The 20150-nt window shown below is 43.1% G+C and overlaps 3 protein-coding genes across 5 annotated transcripts; 1 reads left to right on the top strand and 2 right to left on the bottom strand.

Annotated features, from left to right (window-relative positions):
* Window positions 1-800: 800 nt before the first annotated feature.
* Window positions 801-1582, bottom strand: LOC122449509 (transmembrane protein 60). The gene has a single exon (XM_043481179.1). It carries the CDS (start codon window positions 1352-1354, stop codon window positions 953-955), a length of 402 nt encoding a protein of 133 aa, XP_043337114.1. The 5' UTR covers window positions 1355-1582; the 3' UTR covers window positions 801-952.
* A 1166-nt stretch (window positions 1583-2748) lies between these two features.
* Window positions 2749-4742, top strand: LOC122449417 (WAP four-disulfide core domain protein 18-like). 2 transcript variants are annotated; one of them, XM_043481057.1, is made up of 3 exons: window positions 2749-2905; window positions 3525-3673; window positions 4503-4742. In XM_043481057.1, exons 1-3 carry the CDS (start codon window positions 2821-2823, stop codon window positions 4533-4535), a joined length of 267 nt encoding a protein of 88 aa, XP_043336992.1. In that variant the 5' UTR covers window positions 2749-2820; the 3' UTR covers window positions 4536-4742. The 2 variants fall into 2 exon arrangements, with proteins under 2 accessions (XP_043336992.1, XP_043336903.1); XM_043480968.1 differs by having other exon boundaries at window positions 4500-4742.
* A 9821-nt stretch (window positions 4743-14563) lies between these two features.
* On the bottom strand, window positions 14564-16497 carry LOC122449257 (WAP four-disulfide core domain protein 18-like). Of its 2 annotated transcripts, none has more exons than XM_043480871.1 (3): window positions 16341-16497; window positions 15640-15788; window positions 14564-14810 (listed from the first exon to the last, which is right to left on the bottom strand). In XM_043480871.1, the coding sequence occupies exons 1-3, from the start codon at window positions 16423-16425 to the stop codon at window positions 14763-14765; spliced, it is 282 nt and encodes a 93-aa protein (XP_043336806.1). In that variant the 5' UTR covers window positions 16426-16497; the 3' UTR covers window positions 14564-14762. The 2 variants fall into 2 exon arrangements, with proteins under 2 accessions (XP_043336806.1, XP_043336756.1); XM_043480821.1 differs by having other exon boundaries at window positions 15640-15815; window positions 16341-16485.
* Between the last annotated feature and the right edge of the window lie 3653 nt (window positions 16498-20150).

Raw genomic sequence — 20150 nt, 5'->3', positions numbered from 1 at the left:
ATGTTAAAGGTATAAAACTTAATGATGTGACTTACATCCATCATGAAATGATTATCACCATAAGTTGAGTGGACAACTATCATCTCTTAGAGATACAACAGTGAGGAAATATTTTAAAAAATGTTTCTGTTTGTGCTGAAAACTCTTAAGATTGTCTGTCTTAACCACTTTCACAGTTGACATGTAGTGGTCTTAGTATATACAATATTTGTCATATTGTGTGTGTATATATATATATATGCACTACAAAGTATATGATACACATTCACAGCAAATTATTTGATAACCAAGAAATCCCCAAACCTGCTAAATGTCAAAACTGGAAGCTTGGTTAAGTTAATTATAAACCATTCATATAACAGAATTTTAGATAGTAGCTAGTTTTTAAAAGGAAAAGAGGTTACTAACCTAGAAAACCCTCAGAGACATAACATTACATGAATAAAGCAAAATAATACATATAACTATTTCTGCAAAAAAAAGTATATATTTGTGTATACACATATATGTGTACACAAAAGCATAGGAAAGGGGCATAGAAAAATACATAGCAAATTGATAATATTGATTACTTCCTGGAAGGTTACTCTGGATATATCTGTATTGTTGGAATTATTTACCACAATTAGGTGTTTGTTGTGTGAAAATGAACTTTGACAGATTATGTTAACTCAGTGGTGATGGTCAAGTCTAGCTCACTTTTTTTTTTTTTTTTTTTAAGATCCAAAACAAACTTTATTCATATAGGACAATAAGGGTATTAATAACTCAAATACGGAATAATCAGGTTTTGGGTCAACTAGAAGTCACCAAGATTATTTTAATGGAAGCAGTATAAAATTACATTTGGTATTTTTCTCAGTTCTCTGGCATTCTTCAAGCTTGCAAAGATTCAGTACACTTTAATAATAGCTTGCTGATCAGCAATAAAATGATCTGATGTCCTTAGAAGTCAGTCTCTCACAAAAAAGACATTATATCCAAGCTCTATCAAAGCCCCAGCCAGCAAGGCCCATAAAGGAATGAAGACATAGGACAGATTCATGGTAGTAAACTGTTCCAGTTTAGCACAGAGTGCAAGACAGAAGGCTAATTTAAGTAACATTGCAATGAGGTACCAGGCTTTTTTTTTAATATTGTGTGATCCATGTCGAGGGTCAAAGCCAGACTTACATCGCCCAGCCATTTTCACAATCAGCATGACAAGAAGGATAGTATCAAATATCCAGACTGGAATAAATATGAGGAACCAGTTCCAAGGTGCCTTCTCATCCAGCTTCAACACCAACATGATCAAGAAGAGTAATGTGAAAAGCCAGGTAAGTAGTACTCTCTGAGCCAAGGACATTCTCATTTAAACAGTTTAAAGAAGCTGTTGCAGGGTCGAAAAAAGGAAAATATACCCCGGCAGTTCCGCTGTCTGGAGAGCAGACAGGGGCTCGAAGATCAGGAAATTCGCCAGTTTGGATCCTTGGCCTTTTCCACACTTCTTCCCCCATTAAATCCAGAAGCCATCACATGATAGTCAAGAAAAAGAGACCTCAATTTCGCCGCTTCAAACGACCACAGTGCAGGCTCTCTCAGGTCTCTAGCTCACTTTTTGAGAGGGATTCAAGAGTCCTCTCTTTGCCAACAGTGCTGCTCCAAAGGACTCTCCTGCAGGCTGTTTGGAGCTGTCCATCCCTGGCCCCACGATCACGGCTACAGTATACAGCATCCTGGGGTCCAGCCAGCCATCTTGGGTTTGGATCAGGGCTTCCCCTTTGCTGAGCTGCGTGGGCCCATTGATCTCCACCCCGGACTGAGCTCCCCGCCTGGGAACCCTGGTCCCTCCTTCAGACCAAGGAGTCATTCCTGGGGGCTTGTACCCTTTGAACATGCTGAGACTCCCAGATGCTAATGTGAGCTCTCTGCCTGAGATGGGCAGGCTGAGTCCTCCTTTCTTGGCTGGCTTGGTCTTTCTCTGCTCTTAGGGTAGCAGGCTTCCCCACAGGAGGTCCTAAGGTGCTCACCTGAGCTCTGACCACCAAGGACAAAGTCACTTTCTCTTCATTCCCATGGCCATTCAACTTTTACCTGCACACGCCTCTCTCAAAGATTTTGTAATTGGGATGGGAAAGTGGTGGGCTCCTTCCACAGGCCCCTGAGGAGGCTTTCATGTCTTTATCCTGTAGTTCTGTTCATGTAGGTCACCCACACAGCTTTTTCTCCAGGAACTTCTTGGTATGCAGCAGGGTAGCCTCAGAGACCACCAGTCATCAAGATAGACCATGTCTTTCAACTTTCAAGGGCTCCAGCCAGCTTGTGATCTTGCAACATTCATCTCTTTAGATGATTGATTTCACTACCATTGTGGTTCCACCCTCATGCCTAGGGGAGGCTCCAAAGCACACATTTACCATCCTTGAGTAACTGGACCTGCTGGAGACCTCAGATGTACCCTGACAATGCCTAGCTCCATAATTTCAGCTCTCACTGTGAAATTCTAAGTTACATGGAGAGAATTCTTTTCTTTGACCATGACTCCTTAAGGCACCAGGGAAACCAGAGCCAAGTTGTGATGGAGCAATGAAAGAAAGGCTAAAAAACATTCCCAAACTCTCCAGTTTGGTATTTGCATATCCGAGAAACCATTTCCTAGTCTGAGAAAACAGTTGTGAAATAGAACAAGGAAACTAGAATATCCTAGGACACTCCCTTGAGAGCTTATATTTGAATCCTCTTCCTGCTCTACTGCCTCCCACCCCACCCTCCTTTCTGGTGACAGTGAGCGTATAAATTTTAGCTGGGCTCTGTCCTTGCACCACACCAGAGGCCAACATGAAGACAGTCACCGTCTTTGTTCTGCTGGCTTTCGTCGTCATGGGGCTGGAGGTGGCCTGGGCTCAGAAGTCTCCTGGCAAAGGTGAGGGTGCTGAGGGGACCCTAGCTGACAGCAGAGAAGGCTCAGACCCCAGTGCTAGACCTGAGGGTGGTTTTGCCTGGAAGCAACCAGGTCCCCACAGCAGAGTGGGGAGTTGGCATTAATTAGATGCATTTTCTTTGATCTAAATGAGCACTCATCCTGTGTGGCCCATTCTCCCTATCAGACTGGGTTGGGTCTGATTAGAAATTGGGGGTAAAGGGTACATTTTCTCTCTAGTTAAGACCTGTGCCTTGTGTGTGGGACCCCAGAGGAAGTTGGGGGACAAACAGAATGTGGGAGGCAGGGGACGGTGATCTCTGTAAGCAGAGGCTTCTCTAGAATCTTCATATAAGGTGGGAAGAAGAGGGTTATGACTGTGCAGGTTTCTTGTCTTCTGAGACCATGCAGCCTTCAGAGAAGGGAGAGCATTCTCCTAAGGCCCAGACTGTGGACTTCATGAGAGAAGAGCAGTGGGGGCTCGGGGAGGAGTCCAGAGCACAGAGGAAGCGATGGAATAGGCAGGAGTCCTGCCTGTGATGGAGGCATCAGGTCTCCAGCGTCAGCTCTCAGGCCTGTCTTAGTGACTATTCCACACTCCAAACACCATCCTGTGTTTCAGGACGACAGAGACCTGGATTCTGCCCAGAGTTGCCCAAAGGTACTGTGGGAATTTGTGTTGAACGGTGCTCAGGAGATGATTCCTGTCCTGTGGGAATGAAATGCTGTAGCAATGGATGTGGTCATGTCTGCAAAGGAGCTGTCTTCAAAGTGAGTACAAGTCAGTCAAGAGCTGGCCAAGGGGTGCACATAACTCTCCAGTGGACTTTGCTCACATGTCCACCGCACAGGAGAGTCTGGAAAACTCCCAGAGAAAGGGGATGGAAGCATGGCAGAAGGACAGCTGGCCACATTATCTGAGGCCTCCTCCTAAAAGAGGAACCCTATCCCAGGACAACACTGATGGGTTCAGTTGAGACAAGTATCCATGATATAGATTCACAGGTCATTCTTAACCAAGGTTTTCTCACTTTATTTCTCCTTCCTCACCAAAGGGATTTAACTCTTCCTGGGAAATGGAACATCCCGGGAAGAGGAAGGAAGGGAAAGGAAATCCCTAGGGATTGAGTATCTCCCATGTTGTCAGGCTTGCATTATGCGGGAATTGAAACAAAAAGACAGATACAACTGGATAAATGAGACAGACATAGATAAACAATCTAAATGTAGGGTGACCAGTGCTTTGTACAGATTTCTCATACACTGTGGGAGAAAGAGAGGGGTTATGGGCTTTACCTAGAGGGAGAGAGATTGGGAAAGTTGTCAGAGAGTAGAGAACATTAAGCGAGAGGATACAGGGTGCAGAAAGTCAGCAGGAGGAAGGCAGGGCAGTTGAGGGGGTGGGAGGAGTATGGGTCTTCCGTTGGAGATGAGGACATGGTGGCAGCAGGAAAGGCCTGCAGCATCTCAGGGGGATGGTGGAAGGTCATCCATGCCAGAGTCCAGTGAGGAGAGAGAGCTTCCTGCTGAAGGGTTTGGTAAACTGCTGGATGTTTCTAAGCACAGTTAACGTCATGACCAAATTTGTATTTTTTAGAAGGTTGGCTCTGGTGGCCGTGTGAAAGTGAACTGAACAGTTATTGAGCATGCCTGAAGAACAGCACCTGAAGATTTCTTGTGAATCCACAAATTCTATGCTTGGCATAACAAGACTTCCATATCCATTCTTTGCTCTTTCCTTTGCCTGAAATTGTAGCCCTGGGGGATAAAGATCTAAAAGGGTGCAATGGCTGCTTTCTAAAAAAGACTTGTATTCAAAATAAACTAAATCTGTGGCATAGTTTGAGGCTGTGCCTGTCTTTCCATCTAGGCATTCTGGTGGATCTTCTTCAGCTAGCAGGACCATACGTGTGCCCTGCAGTGGGGGCATGAATACAGGGCGCTGAGAAAACCAATAGATCAGACGCAAGTTCCTCCCAGCTAGCTCCTTTCCTCCTTCCACATCTCTGTCTCTAGACAGGGCAGAAGGCACCAGAATATTTTCTCAAGCATCCTGTGAAGATGATTTTGTCAAGCAACAAAATGGATGAGTATGTAGCACCTAGTAGGCCTATTGCAGCAGCTTTTATTAGGGCAAGACTCCAGAGGAGTAGGAGCAGGAGCAAGGGTGGGGATACCCCATTCTAAGGCAGCACACTGATATCTTGTAGGAGGCCTAACTCCGGGAGAGCCATCCTGTTGCCTGGGATGTGGGTGACATGAATTGGAAAATATCAACCGCTACCTTGAAGTGATTCGAAGCTAGGATACAGTTAGGAGATAAACTCTGAGGATGTAGCCTTCCATTCAGACTTCCCTGAGACATAAGCTAAATCTTAGTCTCCCAAAGAGTCTGACAAAAATGATGGATGGGACTGACTTTCTCGAGTTCTCAGTTCACTTCTTTCCATCAAGATTCCTCCACTTAGCCTGATGAGTGTGAAATGTGGTCTTCCATATCTGTGTCTTCCTGTCACCAACACTGCTCTTGTACATCTCATAAGCCCAATGTCACGTGGCCTCACCAGTCTGTGCAGAGGAATGAAGGCATATTAGCACTGAAATCTTCTGTCACTGTCTGGTGACAGACAGGAGTGTCACCTCCTCATCCTAAACCCTTCCAGTCTCCTTTGGTCATTTATGAGGGCTCATGAGCATACCTCTGAAAAGTTTCCAATCAATTTCACCATTTATCTGCCATTCTGAATGCCAAAGTATGACCTTCCCTGGCAAAGATACTGGAGGATGGCCTCCTACAACTTCCACTCATGTTTCTCCCCTTCAGGTAGTGCAGATATCCCTAGAAAGTTGTTTGTGCTTTTTAGTAAACTTCTCATTTTTCTCACCTGCATTTAAACTGCCTTTATTTTTAAGGGAAAACTCTATTTCTCCCTATAGAAATTGATAAGGCCCAGATAATACAAGACTCACATTCCAGTTTTGGAATTCAGCAATATTTCCAATTCAGGGTCAATTCTCCAAATTGGGGCAGAATTATGTCTCATTTTAGCAGAAGGTGGCCAGATCCGTCTCCTCCCGGTTCTCTGAATGAAACTGAGCAGGACTCTTTGGGGGTCCAGAGTACAAGTCTTTTCTGTGTCCCCTGTTGTTTGTTGGGTATAGGCTTCATTCAGCCTCCCTGACCTTCTGTGAGTTCTCTTGAGTTCCATTAGGCAGATTCAAACAACTGCTAATCAGGGGAGGGAGGGGAAAAACAGGGAATGAGCAGTCAAGGGTGGTACAGTCTTGAGGTAGGGTCCCAATTCTTTTACAAGTAGCATCCATAGCAATATCTTTGAGTTCTCCTACAGGAACTAAGGCCTTCAACTAGAAAGAGGATAACTTCAGGCTAAGCACAAGATTCCTAGAGCACCACCCTGTTACCTCAGCACTAGCCAATCAGAAGAAAGCCATACACCCTGCAGTCCTCAGCCCAAATTCTGCCTTCTTTTCCTGAGTCCTGCTAAAATCATCCTTTTAGGCCTCCTGTTTGGCCCGTGTCTGTTTCAACTGCTTATGAAGTTCGTATCTGACAGGGTCCAACAGTTTCAGGCCAAATCGTTGTTACTACAAGGATGAATGCTGGTTTGGGACCCAGAATACCTTGTTTTGGATCAGGAGGAGAGAGACTTCTACCCTGCTAGGAAGGCCTAAGCCCACTCTCAGCAGGAAGTAGTTTTAGAAGAAAGAGACCTCTGCCCCAATTCCCAGAAGGAATCTGGAGTATGAAATCTCTCAGCAGAAGTTGTTAGGAGAAATACTGACTGAAACTGTCCACTCTGGCCAGGAAAGGTAGTCACCACTTCCACGAGTTATCTTACAACAAGAGAGCCTGGTAAGGAACTCAGAGCTAACACACTGCCACCAACATGAAGATTTGGGGAAAGGTCAAAAGGAGGGAGGAGATGCCGGTCCAAATGTCCTGCCAACCTCCCCAAATCTTCCTCACTGGAATCCATCTTGGCTGAACAATGCCTGCACTACCAGGAAGGACCCTGAGTTGGAATGATTAGCCACAGGCAGTCTGGAAACTAACCCCATTACCATAAAACTCGAGCCTGCGAGTCACGTCACAGAGCAGTTCTGGTTTCCTTTACCCTGCGGTTTACCACCTGGGTGCCCCTTTCCAGTGAAGTCTCTCGCTTTGTCAGCATGTGTCTCAGTTCATTTCCAAGTGTTAGACAAGAGCCCACTCTCAGGCCCCAGAAGGGATCCCCTTTTCTGCAATGGTGGGGTCCTGAAAAATCTCCAAGATGCTTTTCATGCACCTGGAAATGAGGAGCAATTTAACTGTGTGGTTAAAACATTATTTCTTCGTGAAAAACAAAACAAGATGATGCCCTTATAAAAAGTGGACTTCTGGGACTGGAGTGACAATCACAAATGTGGGGATCTATTAAATTCTCGTGACATATTATCATTTGAAGGCATCAGGTGTCTGCAGCAGCCATGAGGCAGAAATGAACAATTAAGTGAGAAGACTGAGTGGAGACCTTGAGAATTCCTAGATGTTCTGTAATTGAGCAGGATCCTAGGGAGCCGTCCTGGTACAGAACCTTCCCCCATCCTCTGCTTTAGCCCTTCTGAATTGGATACAAATTAGTGACTAAACAACAATGAAGTACCCAGATGATAGTACCTGATACACATTTCTTGAGTTGTTTTACACAAGCTAAAATCATCCCCAAAGGAAATAGATTGATTACCTAATGACCATGAGCACATTGTCCCCAGGCCTACAGGAACCTTGGGATTGACGATGTTAAACCCTGTGACACCTTCACCATCAATCAGAGAAATGTGCATGAGTCAATCACATACCCTGGGACTCTCCTCACCTTGCCTTTTAAAAGGCTTTGCTGAAACTCATCAAGAAGTTCAGGTTTTTTGAGCACTAGCTGTCCCAGAATTCTTTGTGTGGCACCTTACAATAAACACTACACATTCCTTCACAACAATCCAGACTGCATTCGAGGGAGAAGACTCAACTTTGGGTTTGGTAACACTCAGTCTGCAAAAACCATCCATTTTATCAATACTTGCAGCCATCAAAGTTTTATTCCTAATTTTTCTTTTCAGAATGGCATATGAGATGCCTCCATGCTCAGACTCCTAAATTTGCTGAAACTCGACTCTTCCTGGAATTTCATATTCCACAGTCATTTCCCATCTCCACCAAATCTTTTAAACATCCAACTGCTGCTCAGCCCCCTAGTCCCAGATCTTCTTCGTGTTGCATCTTTGTCATCTTTGTCTTGTTTTATGAAGAGCCCATGATGAACATTAAGACATAGTGTCCATAGCATGAGACCTTACTAGGTTAGAGATGATGAAATTTACAAAGTCAGATGTCACAGACCTGACCATCTCCTTAACACCTGTGGGCCTGCTGCCTTTCTGCATGACTTTAAGTGTGTAATAGATAATATTTGGAGGGACTCACAAGGTGTTCTCCCTCTCTCCCCTACTTCCTTACACTCACACCCATTCCCCTGTGTCAACTAAAATGATGCACAGTGTGAGTTTCGAGTTAAGTTTTATTTGGGACAAAATGAGGACTGCAGCCCAGGAGACAGCACCTCAGATAGCTCTGGGAGACTGCTCCAAAGAGACAGTGGGGGAAGGTCAATATATATGATTTTGGCGAAGGGGGAGTTCTATGCAATTAAGCACTCATTTTATAAATGGTTTTCTGCTGGTCACGAGGAGCTGATGTCATCATGATTTACTCCTTTTCTAGGTATGAAAAGATGCAAAGGTTGGGATCATGAAATCAGTTCCTGAGAATATCTAACTATCTAAAGACTTGTTGCACCAGATTCCCTGCAGCAGAGTGCCTCACTGCACCCTGAACTGCCTCAGCGGGTACCAAAGGTCACCAGCTGCAGCAGCACGGGGTTCCATCTCCTCAGAGGCAGAGGCAGATGTTGTTGTTGTTGTTGTTCGGTCAGTGGCAATGCTCTTGGCAAGTGCCAATTTGTAACTGGCAATCAACTGGGCTTCCCGGGTGACTCAGCTGGTAAAGAATCTGCCTGCAGTGCGGGAGACCTGGGTTTGATCCCTGGGTTGGAAAGATCCCCTGGAGAAGGGAACGGCTACCCATTTCAGTATTCTGGCCTGGAGAATTCCAAGGAAAGAACAGTCCATGGGGTCACAAAGAGTCGGACACGACTGCGTGAACTTTCACTCACTCTCTCAAGCAAACAATTATAAACCCAGACTCACCGGCCTTGGGGGAGGGTGAACTCAGCTTAGGGAAGCAAATCAACTGAGTTCCTTAGCAGGATTTCCTTGCAAGTCTACATTACTAGTTCTGAAAGCACAGGTTTTCCATTTCAAGGTCTGGGATTTGGGGTAGAAAAGGATTTGGGTGGAGGTGAGGGGGTGGGAATAATGCCGAGCCCCCAAAGATAGTTTGAAGATCCTGTCAACTACAAATCAGCACAGGTGGTTAAATTATCTGCCTGCCAATGCAGGAGACTCAAGAGACACAGGTTTGATCTTTGGGTCGGGAAGATCCCCTGGAGTAGAAAATAGCAACCCACTCCAATATTCTTGCCTAGAAAAGTCCACAGACAGAAGAGCCTGGCAGGCTACGGTCCAGGGGGTCGAAAACTGCTGGACATGACTGAGCACACGTTCGCACACACTCAAGGGCATTTGCCATCTGCCTCTTCCAGGAATGACTCCCATGCTGCTGTAGCTGTTGATCTTTGACACGCCATGAAGGGAGGTCAGGGTGGAGAACAGGAATGAGGCACTTTGTACTACAGGAAAACTGGTGGAACAGCTCTTTAGATAATTAGATATTTCCAGGAACTGATTTTATGATTTCATTCCTTGCATCTCCTCACCCTTTATGGTGGCATCAGCCCCTGGTGACTAGCAGAAAGCCTTATGTAAGGTAAGTGCTTGATTGCATGAACTCCCCCTTCACCAAAATCACATATATTGACCTTACCCCTCTACTTCCCTGGAGCAGTTTCTCAGAGCTATCTGAGGTGCTGTCTCCCAGGCTGAAGTCCTCATTTTGTCCCAAATAAAACTTAACTCACAGCTCTCATGTTGTACATCTTTCTTAGGTTGATAGCCCGTAAAGTGTCAGTAGAATAAATTAATGAAAAATAAATAGTCACACATGGACACACATAGTGAAATACAATAATGATAAAAAAATAAACAGTAAGTTCTAAAAGTTTCAGAGAGAAAACCACGACTGCCTATGAAAGAATCAGATGAAGTTCAGAATTCTCAGCAGCAATTCTAACCATCAAGATAATGAAAAATTATTTTCAAAGCATAAAGAAAATATTTATGCATAGATTATTATATCCAGGTAAGTGATCTCTTAAATGTGAGAACAAAATTAAGATAATCCTCAGGCATCCAAGGCCACAAAGTCCTTTTTTGAAAACACTCTTGGAGTAAATATTTCAGCAAGGAAAGGAGAAAAAGTCAGAAGGATGATTCAGATTTATGGGGAGTAAGGGTGAATTTACAGCTTACTAATAAATGGAAAACTTTAAAAAATACAAGCATAAAATCCAGAACTAAAATTCTATATGGTATCTACGTGGCTATTGAGTAGGGTGGGGTTAGGGGCACAAGCACAAAGAGAAATGAGGGCAAGCTAAGGTAATGCCCTTGTTCTGGAAAAGCTGCAAACATTAATAATGCTTAAAAAATCAACAGGGATAAATTCCAGAAGAATAAAATTAGAAGTATGAATTTTAAATTACTAGATGAAAAATTTAACCTAGTTAATGGAAAGAATAAAGAAAAACAAACAAACAAACAAAAAAAGCAATAAGAAAGTATGATAAATAAGAAACATGAAATATGGTGACAGGATAAATCCTAGTTTAACAGGGCCATAAACATAAGTAGGTTACACTTACTGTAGGGAATATGCTATGCACAGGCCTGTACTATAATTAACAGGGCTTCTTTGAAAAATAAAAATGACTTTCTCACCACCCCCAGGCGAAGGGCTGGGAGCAGTAAAAAGTACATCGTAGAAAAACATCTTGAAAACAAGATGTTGAAGTACTGATGTGACTGATGGAAAACCATTAGTGACTGTTCTCATAACCAGAGCCTTGAGGGAGTTGCTGAGAAAGGTCGTCACTAGCTGAAGAGCTAAACACAATCATGAATGGCCTGAAGGTCTGCCATTGAGGACTGTGCATTGTATATCTTTATCCCTGATCTGAGACTGTAAAAAGCAGATATCGCTAGAGCGCAAGGAAGTAGATGTTAGCAATAAATGGCATGCAAGGATTAGGATCTGGGCTTTTGCCTGCGAATGAGTCTTATTTTTCCTTATTCTTCTTTGGCACCGTTCCCTCGGGTTGGTTCTTTGTTGGGCTGGTCCCAACACAGAAGACCTCTCAAATTGAATAAAATGACTTTAAGTCAAGCAAAATATTGCTTTAAGAAACATATGAAAAATGTCTAATAGTATGTCTTAAAAAGACGGAAATTTTACTGCACAAATATGAACTAAAAGAATGCTGAACTATCAATTTTTATATTTAGCAAAAATATTTTAATGTCAAATACATAAAGGGAAAAGGATATTATTTAATGTTAAAAGGAATGATAAATTAAGAAGATGATTGTGAACACAGGCACATATACTCCTAAAATTATTGCTTGACATATATACAAAGAAATAACTGACAAAAGTAAAAGAAATACATGAATAAATTATTTTAGTTGGACATTTTATCATATCCCTCTAAGAAATTAATGAATAATACAGACAAAAATAATGAAAAATAAAGAGAAATTAAATTACAAAGACTAACAAATTCAAACTAGTAGATAATAGACAACTTTACATTCAACAACAGAGAAGACAGTTTTTTGTTTTTATTTTTCTTTTTTAGTGTTTACAGGACATTCACAAAAACCAAACAAGTACTAGGCCACAAAGAAATTCAAAACATATTCCTGATATTATAAGCTATATTATCTAACTGTAATGCAAAAAAACAAAAATTCTTAACAATTCTTAGAGTCTTCCAGAAAATAGAAGAGGAAACACTTCCTAACTCATTCAATGAAGTCAATATTATGCTAATATCAAAGCCAGATAAAGACATTACAAGAAAAGAAAATTAAAGGCCAATATCCCTTATAAAAATAAATGCAAAAATCCTCAAAAAAACTACTAGCCAAGTTATTTCAATAGCATAGTAAAAGGATTATGATCTAGTAGGATTTATCTTAAGAAGGCATTGGTGGTGAAAATCAATAAAAATAATGCACCACATTAGTAGAATAAAGGAAGAAAAAACACATCATCATCTAAACTGATGCACAAAAAGGATTTGACAAAATCTAACATCCTTTAATGATAAAAATACTAGGAAAATTAGGAATAGAAGTGAGTTTTCTCAACACAATAGATGGAATTCATGAAAAATTCACAGCTAACATCATATTCGGTAGTAAAAGACTAAAAGCTTTCCTTCTAAGACCAGGAAAAAGACAACGGTTCCTGCTTTCACTGTTGCTCTTCAACTGGAGCTTCTAGCCACAGAAGTCATGCAAGAAAAAGAAATAAAAGGCATGAAAGTTGGGGAAAAAAAGAAGTAAAAGTACCTCTATTTGAAGATGACATGATTCTATACACAGAAAATCACAAACAATTTACAAAAATTCTACAAGAGGCAAAAAATAAATTCAATGAAGTTCAGGTCAGTACACAAAGCAATTCATCAGCAATGAAAAATCCATAAAAGAAACTAAGCAAACAATTTCATCTACGATAGCATCCAAAAGAATAAAATGCCTAGAAATATTTAACCTAGGAGGTTATTAACTGTTTCACCATTGAATGCCAGATTTCCTTCCTAGGATACTAACAACATTTTCATTGCCTTTGGCTTCTAACTAGATCAATGCATGAAACCCAGATTCCTGCCATTTCCCTGAGCATAGTTGCCCTGTATCCACTCCTGACACCAGTTTCCACCCACGTTAAGCCCTTTTAGATACAGACAAAATAAGTCAATTCTGACTAAGTTGAGACAACAGGAATTTTGTTATTACACATCTCATAGAAAAGACAGGAAAGACTGGTGAATCAGGCTTAGGAACGGATTAAGAAACAGTATGAGGCAGGTAGCAGAGGATGTAGCCAAGTTCAGCTCACAGCCACAATCTGTTGGCACCTCTGCTGCTGTGAACTGTTTTTGACTATCCCTAAGTCACAGTGCCATTCCCTATAGATCCACATCATCAGAGAGAAGCAATATAATTCCAAGCCCTATTTGTCAGGGAGCAGGAAGGAAGTATCTGGGCCTTGCCAATCTCCAGAGGGAGAAACAGTTTCTCTTAAATATAAAGGCAGTTTAAAAGCAGGTGAGGGACTTTCCTGGTGGTCCCAAGGTTAAGACTTCGTGCCTGCAGTGCAGGGGGAATGAGCTCAATCCATAGTAGGGAAACTAAGATCTCACATGCCACAGAGCACACACCCCCAGCCCCTGCCGAAAAAGAAGTAAATGCAGGTGAGAAAAACGAGAAGTTTACTAAAAAGCAAAAAGCTTTCTAGGGACATCTGGACTACCTGGAAGGGAGAAACCTAAGTGGAAGTTATAGGATGCCATCTTCAAAATATTTTTTCAGGGGAAGGTCATTCAGTATGGCAGATAAATGTTTGAGAACATTTTAGTGGTATGGTCATGAACTCCTGTAAATGACCAAGCGAGACAAGAGCATGGAATCCTTTGAAATGGGAATGGCCAGCCACTGAAAGATGATTTTATGGCTAATATGCCCTCATTCCGATGCACGGGCTGATGAGGCCATGGGGCATTGGGGTTCTAAGACGCGCTATATGGGAAGCAAGAGCAGTGTTGGCGACAGGGACATACAGATACGGAAGAGCACACTCAGCAGGCAAAGTAGGGGGATCTCAGCGGGAAGAGGTGAACAGAGAGCTGGAAGAGAGAAAGCTTGTAAGCAGACAGTCCAGACTATCATTTTTGCCAAAATCTTTGGGAGGCCAAGTTTTATCCTCTTCCTCAGGGAAAGTCCGAATCCAAAGCTCCATCCACAAAGCCTTTTTCATAACTGTGTCCTGACTCCAAATCACTCCAAGCCAAGAGCTGGCGTTTCCCAACTTATGTCAGCCCAAGTCCACATGCCAAGGATCAGGCTCACTCTCCCAGAATTAGGCATCAAGTCCTGATAGATGTTGGTGCCTTGCCTTAGAATAGGGTTTCCCCGCACTGTCCCTTCCAAGTCTTGCCCTAATAAAGTCTGCTCTAACAGGCCTGCTATGTGCTACATAGTCATAGTTATATGATCATATTCACAGAACACTTGAAAAAATATTCTCAGACCTTCTGCCCTGTCTAGGCACATAGAGATAAAATGAAAGTGTTTGTTGCTCAGTCATGTCTAACTCATTGCAACCCTGTGGACTGTAGCTCACCAGGCTCCTCTGGAGGAATGAAACTAAATGGGGGGTTGGGCGGGGGGGACTTGCTTCTGGTCTGTTTGTATCCTGAGTGTCCTGTATTCATGGGCCCACTGCAGTATACACATGTGGTCCTGTTAAGCCACGGAGGGGCCACCAGAATGCCTACATGGAAAGAAGGACACAGCCCATTTATGCTCCAGATATAGTTTATTTTCCACACAGGCTCTTTAGAAAGCAGTCATCCCACCATTTGAGATCTTCATCTTCCAGGGCTACAATTCCAGGCATAGAAAAGAGTTGGGAATGGATGTGAAAGTCTTGTAGTTATGCCAAGCACCAAATCCATGGATTCATGAGAAATCTTCTGGGGCTGGTCTCCAGGCATGCTCAGTTAACCTTCTGCCCAACTTTCCCGCGGCCACCAGAGCCACCCTTCTAAAATACAAATTTGATCATGACATTAATTGTGCTTAGACACATCCAGCAGTTTACCAAACTCTTCAGCTGGAAGCTCATTCCTCTCTGGGCTCTGGCATGGATTACCCTCCACCAACCTCTGAGATGTTACAACCCCTTTCCCCCACCATCACTTTCTCTTCTCCACTGGGGCAGGTCGACACTCCTCCCACTCTCTCAGCTGCCCTGCCTTCCTCCTGCTGACTTCATGCATCCTTTATGCTCTCCCTGGACATTCTCTACTCTCTGGCAACTTTCCCAATCTCTCTCCTCCCAGGCAAAGTCAATAAACTCCTCTCTTTGATCCCACAGATCTCAGGTGAACTCTCTTTGGGGCACTCCTCAAACGGTTGCAATTATTTAACGAGATCTGTCTCCTGAACCATGCTGTTCTTGTCTTTTTACTTCAATTCCAGGACAATGTGTCCCTGACACAGAAGGTACTTGGGGTTCCTTTCCCTTTCTTCCTTCTCCCAGGATGACCCATTTTTGAAGAAGCGTTAAGCCCCTTTGGTGAGGGAGGAGAAGGAAAGTGAGAAACTCCTGGTAAAGGGTGACCTGTGCATCTAGGGTCACAGATACTTTTCTCAACTGAACCCATCAGGGCTGTCTTGGGATAGGGCTCCTCTTCTAAGAGAAGACCTCAGATAATGCAACCAGCTGTCCTTTTGCCATATTTCTAGCCCCTTTCTCCCGCAATCTTCCAGACTCTCACATGCAGCGGACATGTGAGCAGCCCTCTGCCCCAGCAAAGTGCCCTGGGGAGTCATGTGCATCTTTGACCAGTGCATGATTGATTTGTACTCACTCGGAAGACAGGAGTTGTGCAGGAATGACCACACCCATGACTGCAGCATTTCATTCCTTTGGGACAGGAATCATCTCCTGAGCACAATTCGACACAAGTTCCGATAGTACCTTTGGGCAACTCTGGGCAGAATCCAGGTCTCTGTCGTCCTGAAACACAGGATGGCTTTGTGCAGTCTGGAATGGTCACCAAGACAGGCTTGAGAATGGCTGCTGGAGCCCTGAAGCCCTCATCGCCGGCAAAACTCCCCCCTCAGCCTTGACTTCTTCACTCTCGCTCTTCAGCCCACGGTCTGGCCTTAGCAGAAAGTTCTCCCTGCTCCAAAGTCTGCACAGTCTCAGAGGACAAGAAACCTTCCCAGTCATAACCCTCTTTTTCCCGCCTGATAAGAAGATCTTAGAGAAGTCTCTGCTCACAGAGATCTCCATCTGCCCATTCACGTGTGTTTGTCCCATAGCTCCCTGTGGAGTTCCACCACTGAGCAAAGGTCCTAATAGAGAGAACCCTACATTTGACCCATGACTTCCAATCAGACCCAACCCAATCTGACAAGGACCATGGGAAATGCAGGGTGAACTCTCATTTAGATCAAAGGAAATGCATGAGGGGACACCGTTGCTTCCAGGCCAAACCATTCCCACATTTAACACTGGGCTCTGAGCCTTCTCTGCTGTCTGCTAGGGTCCCCTCAGCACCCTCACCTTTGCCAGGAGACTTCTGAGCCCAGGCCACCGCCAGCCCCATGACGACAAAAGCCAGCAGAAAAAAGACGGTGACTGTCTTCATGTTGGCCTCTGGTGTGGTGCAGGGACAGAGCCCAGCTAAAATTTATACTCTCACTGTCGCCAGAAAGGAGGGTGGGGTGGGAGGCAGTAGAGCAGGAAGAGGATTCAAATATAAGCTCTCAAGGGAGTGTCCTAGGATATTCTAGTTTCCTTGTTCTATTTCACAACTGGTTTCTCAGACTAAGCAACTGGTTCCAGGAGAAGCGAATATTAAACTGGAAATCTCAGGAACATGTTTTAGCTCTTCATTCATTGCTCCGTTACTTCTTGGCCCTGATTTCCCTCGTGCCTCTAGGAACCATAGCCAAATAAAAGAATTTTCTCCGTGTAAATTATATTATCAGAGTAAGAGCTTAAGCTAGGTGTTGTTTGTCAGGGCCCATCTGGGGTCTCCTGCAGCTCCAGTTACACGAGGATGACGAACGTGTGCTTTGGAGCTGCCCCCATGGCTGAGGGTGGGACCACAGTGATAGTAAGTCACTCATCTAAGGCGATGGATATTTAAGACCATAAGCTGGGCAGGGCCCTTGGGAGTTGAGAGGCATGGTCGATCTTGGTGTCTGGTGGTCTCTGAGGCTACCCTGCTTCATACCAAGAAGTTTCTGGAGAGAAGGTTGTGTGGATGCCCTACATGAGCAGAACTATAGGAGAAAGACACGAAAGGGTCCTCAGGGGCTTGTGTAAGGAGCCTAGCCCACTTTCCCATCCCAATTACAAAATCTCTGAGAGAGGCGTATGCAGATAAACCCCCAATGACAGTGGGAGTGAAGAGAAAGTCTGCTTTGTCCTTGGTGGTCAGAGCTCAGACAAGCATCTTAAGACCTCCTGTGGGGAGGCCTGGGCAGAGAAAGACTAAGTCAGCCAAGAGGGGGCTCAGCCTGTTCATCTCAGGCAGTGAGCTCACATTAGCATCTCAGAATCTCTGCAGGTTCAAAGGGCACAAGCACTCAGAAATGACTCCTTAGTCTGAAAGAGGGACCAGGGTCCCCAGAGAAGAAGCTCAGTCCAGGGTGGGGATCAATGGCCCCATGCAGCACAGACCATAGCAAAGGGGAAGCCTGGATCCAAACCCATGATGGCTGGCTGGACCCCAGGCTGCTACATGTTGTGGTCTTGATCGTGGGGCCAGGGCTGGACAGCTCCAAAGAGCTTGCAGGAGCGTTCTCTGGAGCAGCACTGCTGGAGAGGAAAGGATTTCTGAATATCTCCCCAAAAGTGACCAAGATACAATGATTATCACTGAGTTAACATAATGGCAAAGTTCATTTTCACACAAACACATGATTGTGGTAAATAATTTCAACAATACAGATATATCCCGTGTAACCTTCCAAGAAGTAATCAGTATTACGAGTTTGCTTTGTATTTTTCAAAGCTCTTTTCCTATGCTTTTACATATATTTATAAGTGTATATATAAACACATACTTTTTTTGTAGAAATGAAGTTATATGTATTATTTTGCTTTATTCAGTTAATGTGGTGTCTTGGAGAGCTTTTCAGGTTAGTATCTTCTCTTTTAAAAAGAAATAATAACTACTATCTAAAATTCCACTTTATGAATGGTTTATAATTTATTTGGCCAAACTTCAATTGTTAAGACATTTAGCAGGTTTGGGGTTTTTTGTCATCAAACAATTTCTTGTGGATATGTATCATACACTTTGCAATGCTTATATATATATTTATATATATATACACACACACAATTATATATCACACACGTATACATATAATTATATACATAATTATATATCAGTATTTCCCCAGAATAGATGCCTAAACATGAAAATACAGAGGATGCAAAGGAGCCATCTACTGAAAAGATACAAGATATCTGCCAAATTGTCCTCCAAAGACTATGCAACTTATGGTTCAGTAATACACATATATGTATATCTCACACTTTATTCCACTATTGATGGGCACCTAGGTTTCTTTGCAGATATGAAATATACAGTGTGGAGAATATAGTCAATAATTACGCAATTGTTTTTGTATGGTGACAGGTGACAACGAGACTTTTCCTGATGTCATTTTGAAGCATATAGAAATATTGAATCACTGTCTTGTGTCCCAGGAACTAACATAGTATTGTAGGTCACTTATATTTCAAAAACAAACAAATTCATTGAAAAAGTGTTCAGATTTGTGGCTACCAGAGGCAAGGTGTTGGGAGTATTAGATAAAGGTAGTTAAAGGTATAAACTTTCAATTTTAAGTAAGTATTAGGGATACATAATAATATACAACATGATGCTGGGAAAGACTGAAGGCAAAAGGAGAAGAGGGTGGCAGAGGATGAGAAGGTTTGTTGGCATCACCGATTCAATGGGCATGAACTTGGGTGAATTCCAGGAGTTGGTGAGGGACAGGGAGGCCTGGTGTATTGCAGTCCACGGGATCGCAAAGAGTTGGACATGACTTAGAGACCAAACAACATGGTAAAAATAATTAACAGTGCTACACTTTATAAACAAAAGTTGTTAAGAGAGTAAATCTTAAAGAGTTCTTATCAGAAGGGAAAATATTTTTTTCTACTCCTTTACTATTGTATCTCTGGAGATGACGGATGTCCACTAGACTTCTGGTGATAATCATCTCACAACGGATGTAAGTTAATTTACACTTTAAATGTACACAGTGCTGTATGTAAATTATATCTCAATACAACTGAAAGGGGAAAAAAAAGACTATACCATTTACACTTCCTCCCACAGCGAAGGAGATGTGAATTTGTCACACTGATCCAGTAGATTTGCAGTCTTTCTTCTGCAAGTTAAAGTTTTTCAGATTTTATTTATCTACTTGTAATTTACTATTCATTTTTGGCTCTTCTAGATCTTCATTGCTACTCAGGCTTTTCTCTAGTTGCAGAGAGTGGGGGCTACTCTCTTGTTGCAGAGCTTGGGCTCTAGGCGATGGACTTCAGTAGCAGCAGCCCATGGGCTCTAGAGCTCAGGCTCCATGGTTGTGGCCCATGGATAGTTGCTCTGCAGCATGTGGGATCCTCCCAGATCAGGTTTTGAACCCATGTCTCGTGGATTCTTTACCACTGAGCCACCAGGGAAGTTCTATTTATGCTTTTCTTTACGTGAAGCTGAAAGTCACTCAGTCAGGTCTGACTCTTTGCGACCCTGTGAACTATACAGTCCATGGAATTCTCCAGGTCAGGATACTGGAGTGGGTAGCCTTTCCCTTCTCCAGGGGATCTTCCCAACCCAGGAATCAAACCCAGGTGTCCTGCATTGTAAGTGGATTCTTTACCAGCTGAGCTCTCAGGGAAGGCTTAAGTATAGGTGGTTTATAATGTTGCAATAGTTCGCTGAATCACAGCAAAGTGATTCAGTTATACACTGCTGTTGTTGTTTTAGTCACTAGGTGCTGTCCAATTCTTTGTGACACCATGGATTATAGCCCGTCAGGCTCCTCTGTCCTTAGGATTTCCCAAGCAAGAATACAGGAGTGGGTTGCCATTTCTTTCTCCAGGGATCTTCCTAACCCAGGGATTGAACCCACGCCTCCTGCATTTGCAGGTAGGTTCTTTACCACTAAGCCATCAGGCAAGCCGTTACACATATACATACATATCTGTTCTTTTCAAATGCCTTTCCATTATAGGTTATTACAAGATATGGAATGTAGTTCCCTGTGCTATACAGTAGATCTTTGTTGTTTATCTATTCTATATAGTAGTAATTAGCAAACTCCTAATTTATCCCTCTTC

Source organism: Cervus canadensis, chromosome 1, assembly GCF_019320065.1.
Source record: "Cervus canadensis isolate Bull #8, Minnesota chromosome 1, ASM1932006v1, whole genome shotgun sequence".
Taxonomy (NCBI): Eukaryota; Metazoa; Chordata; class Mammalia; order Artiodactyla; family Cervidae; genus Cervus; species Cervus canadensis.
The sequence above is the reverse complement of the archived record's forward strand: the minus strand, read 5'-3'. Positions and strand labels throughout refer to the sequence as shown.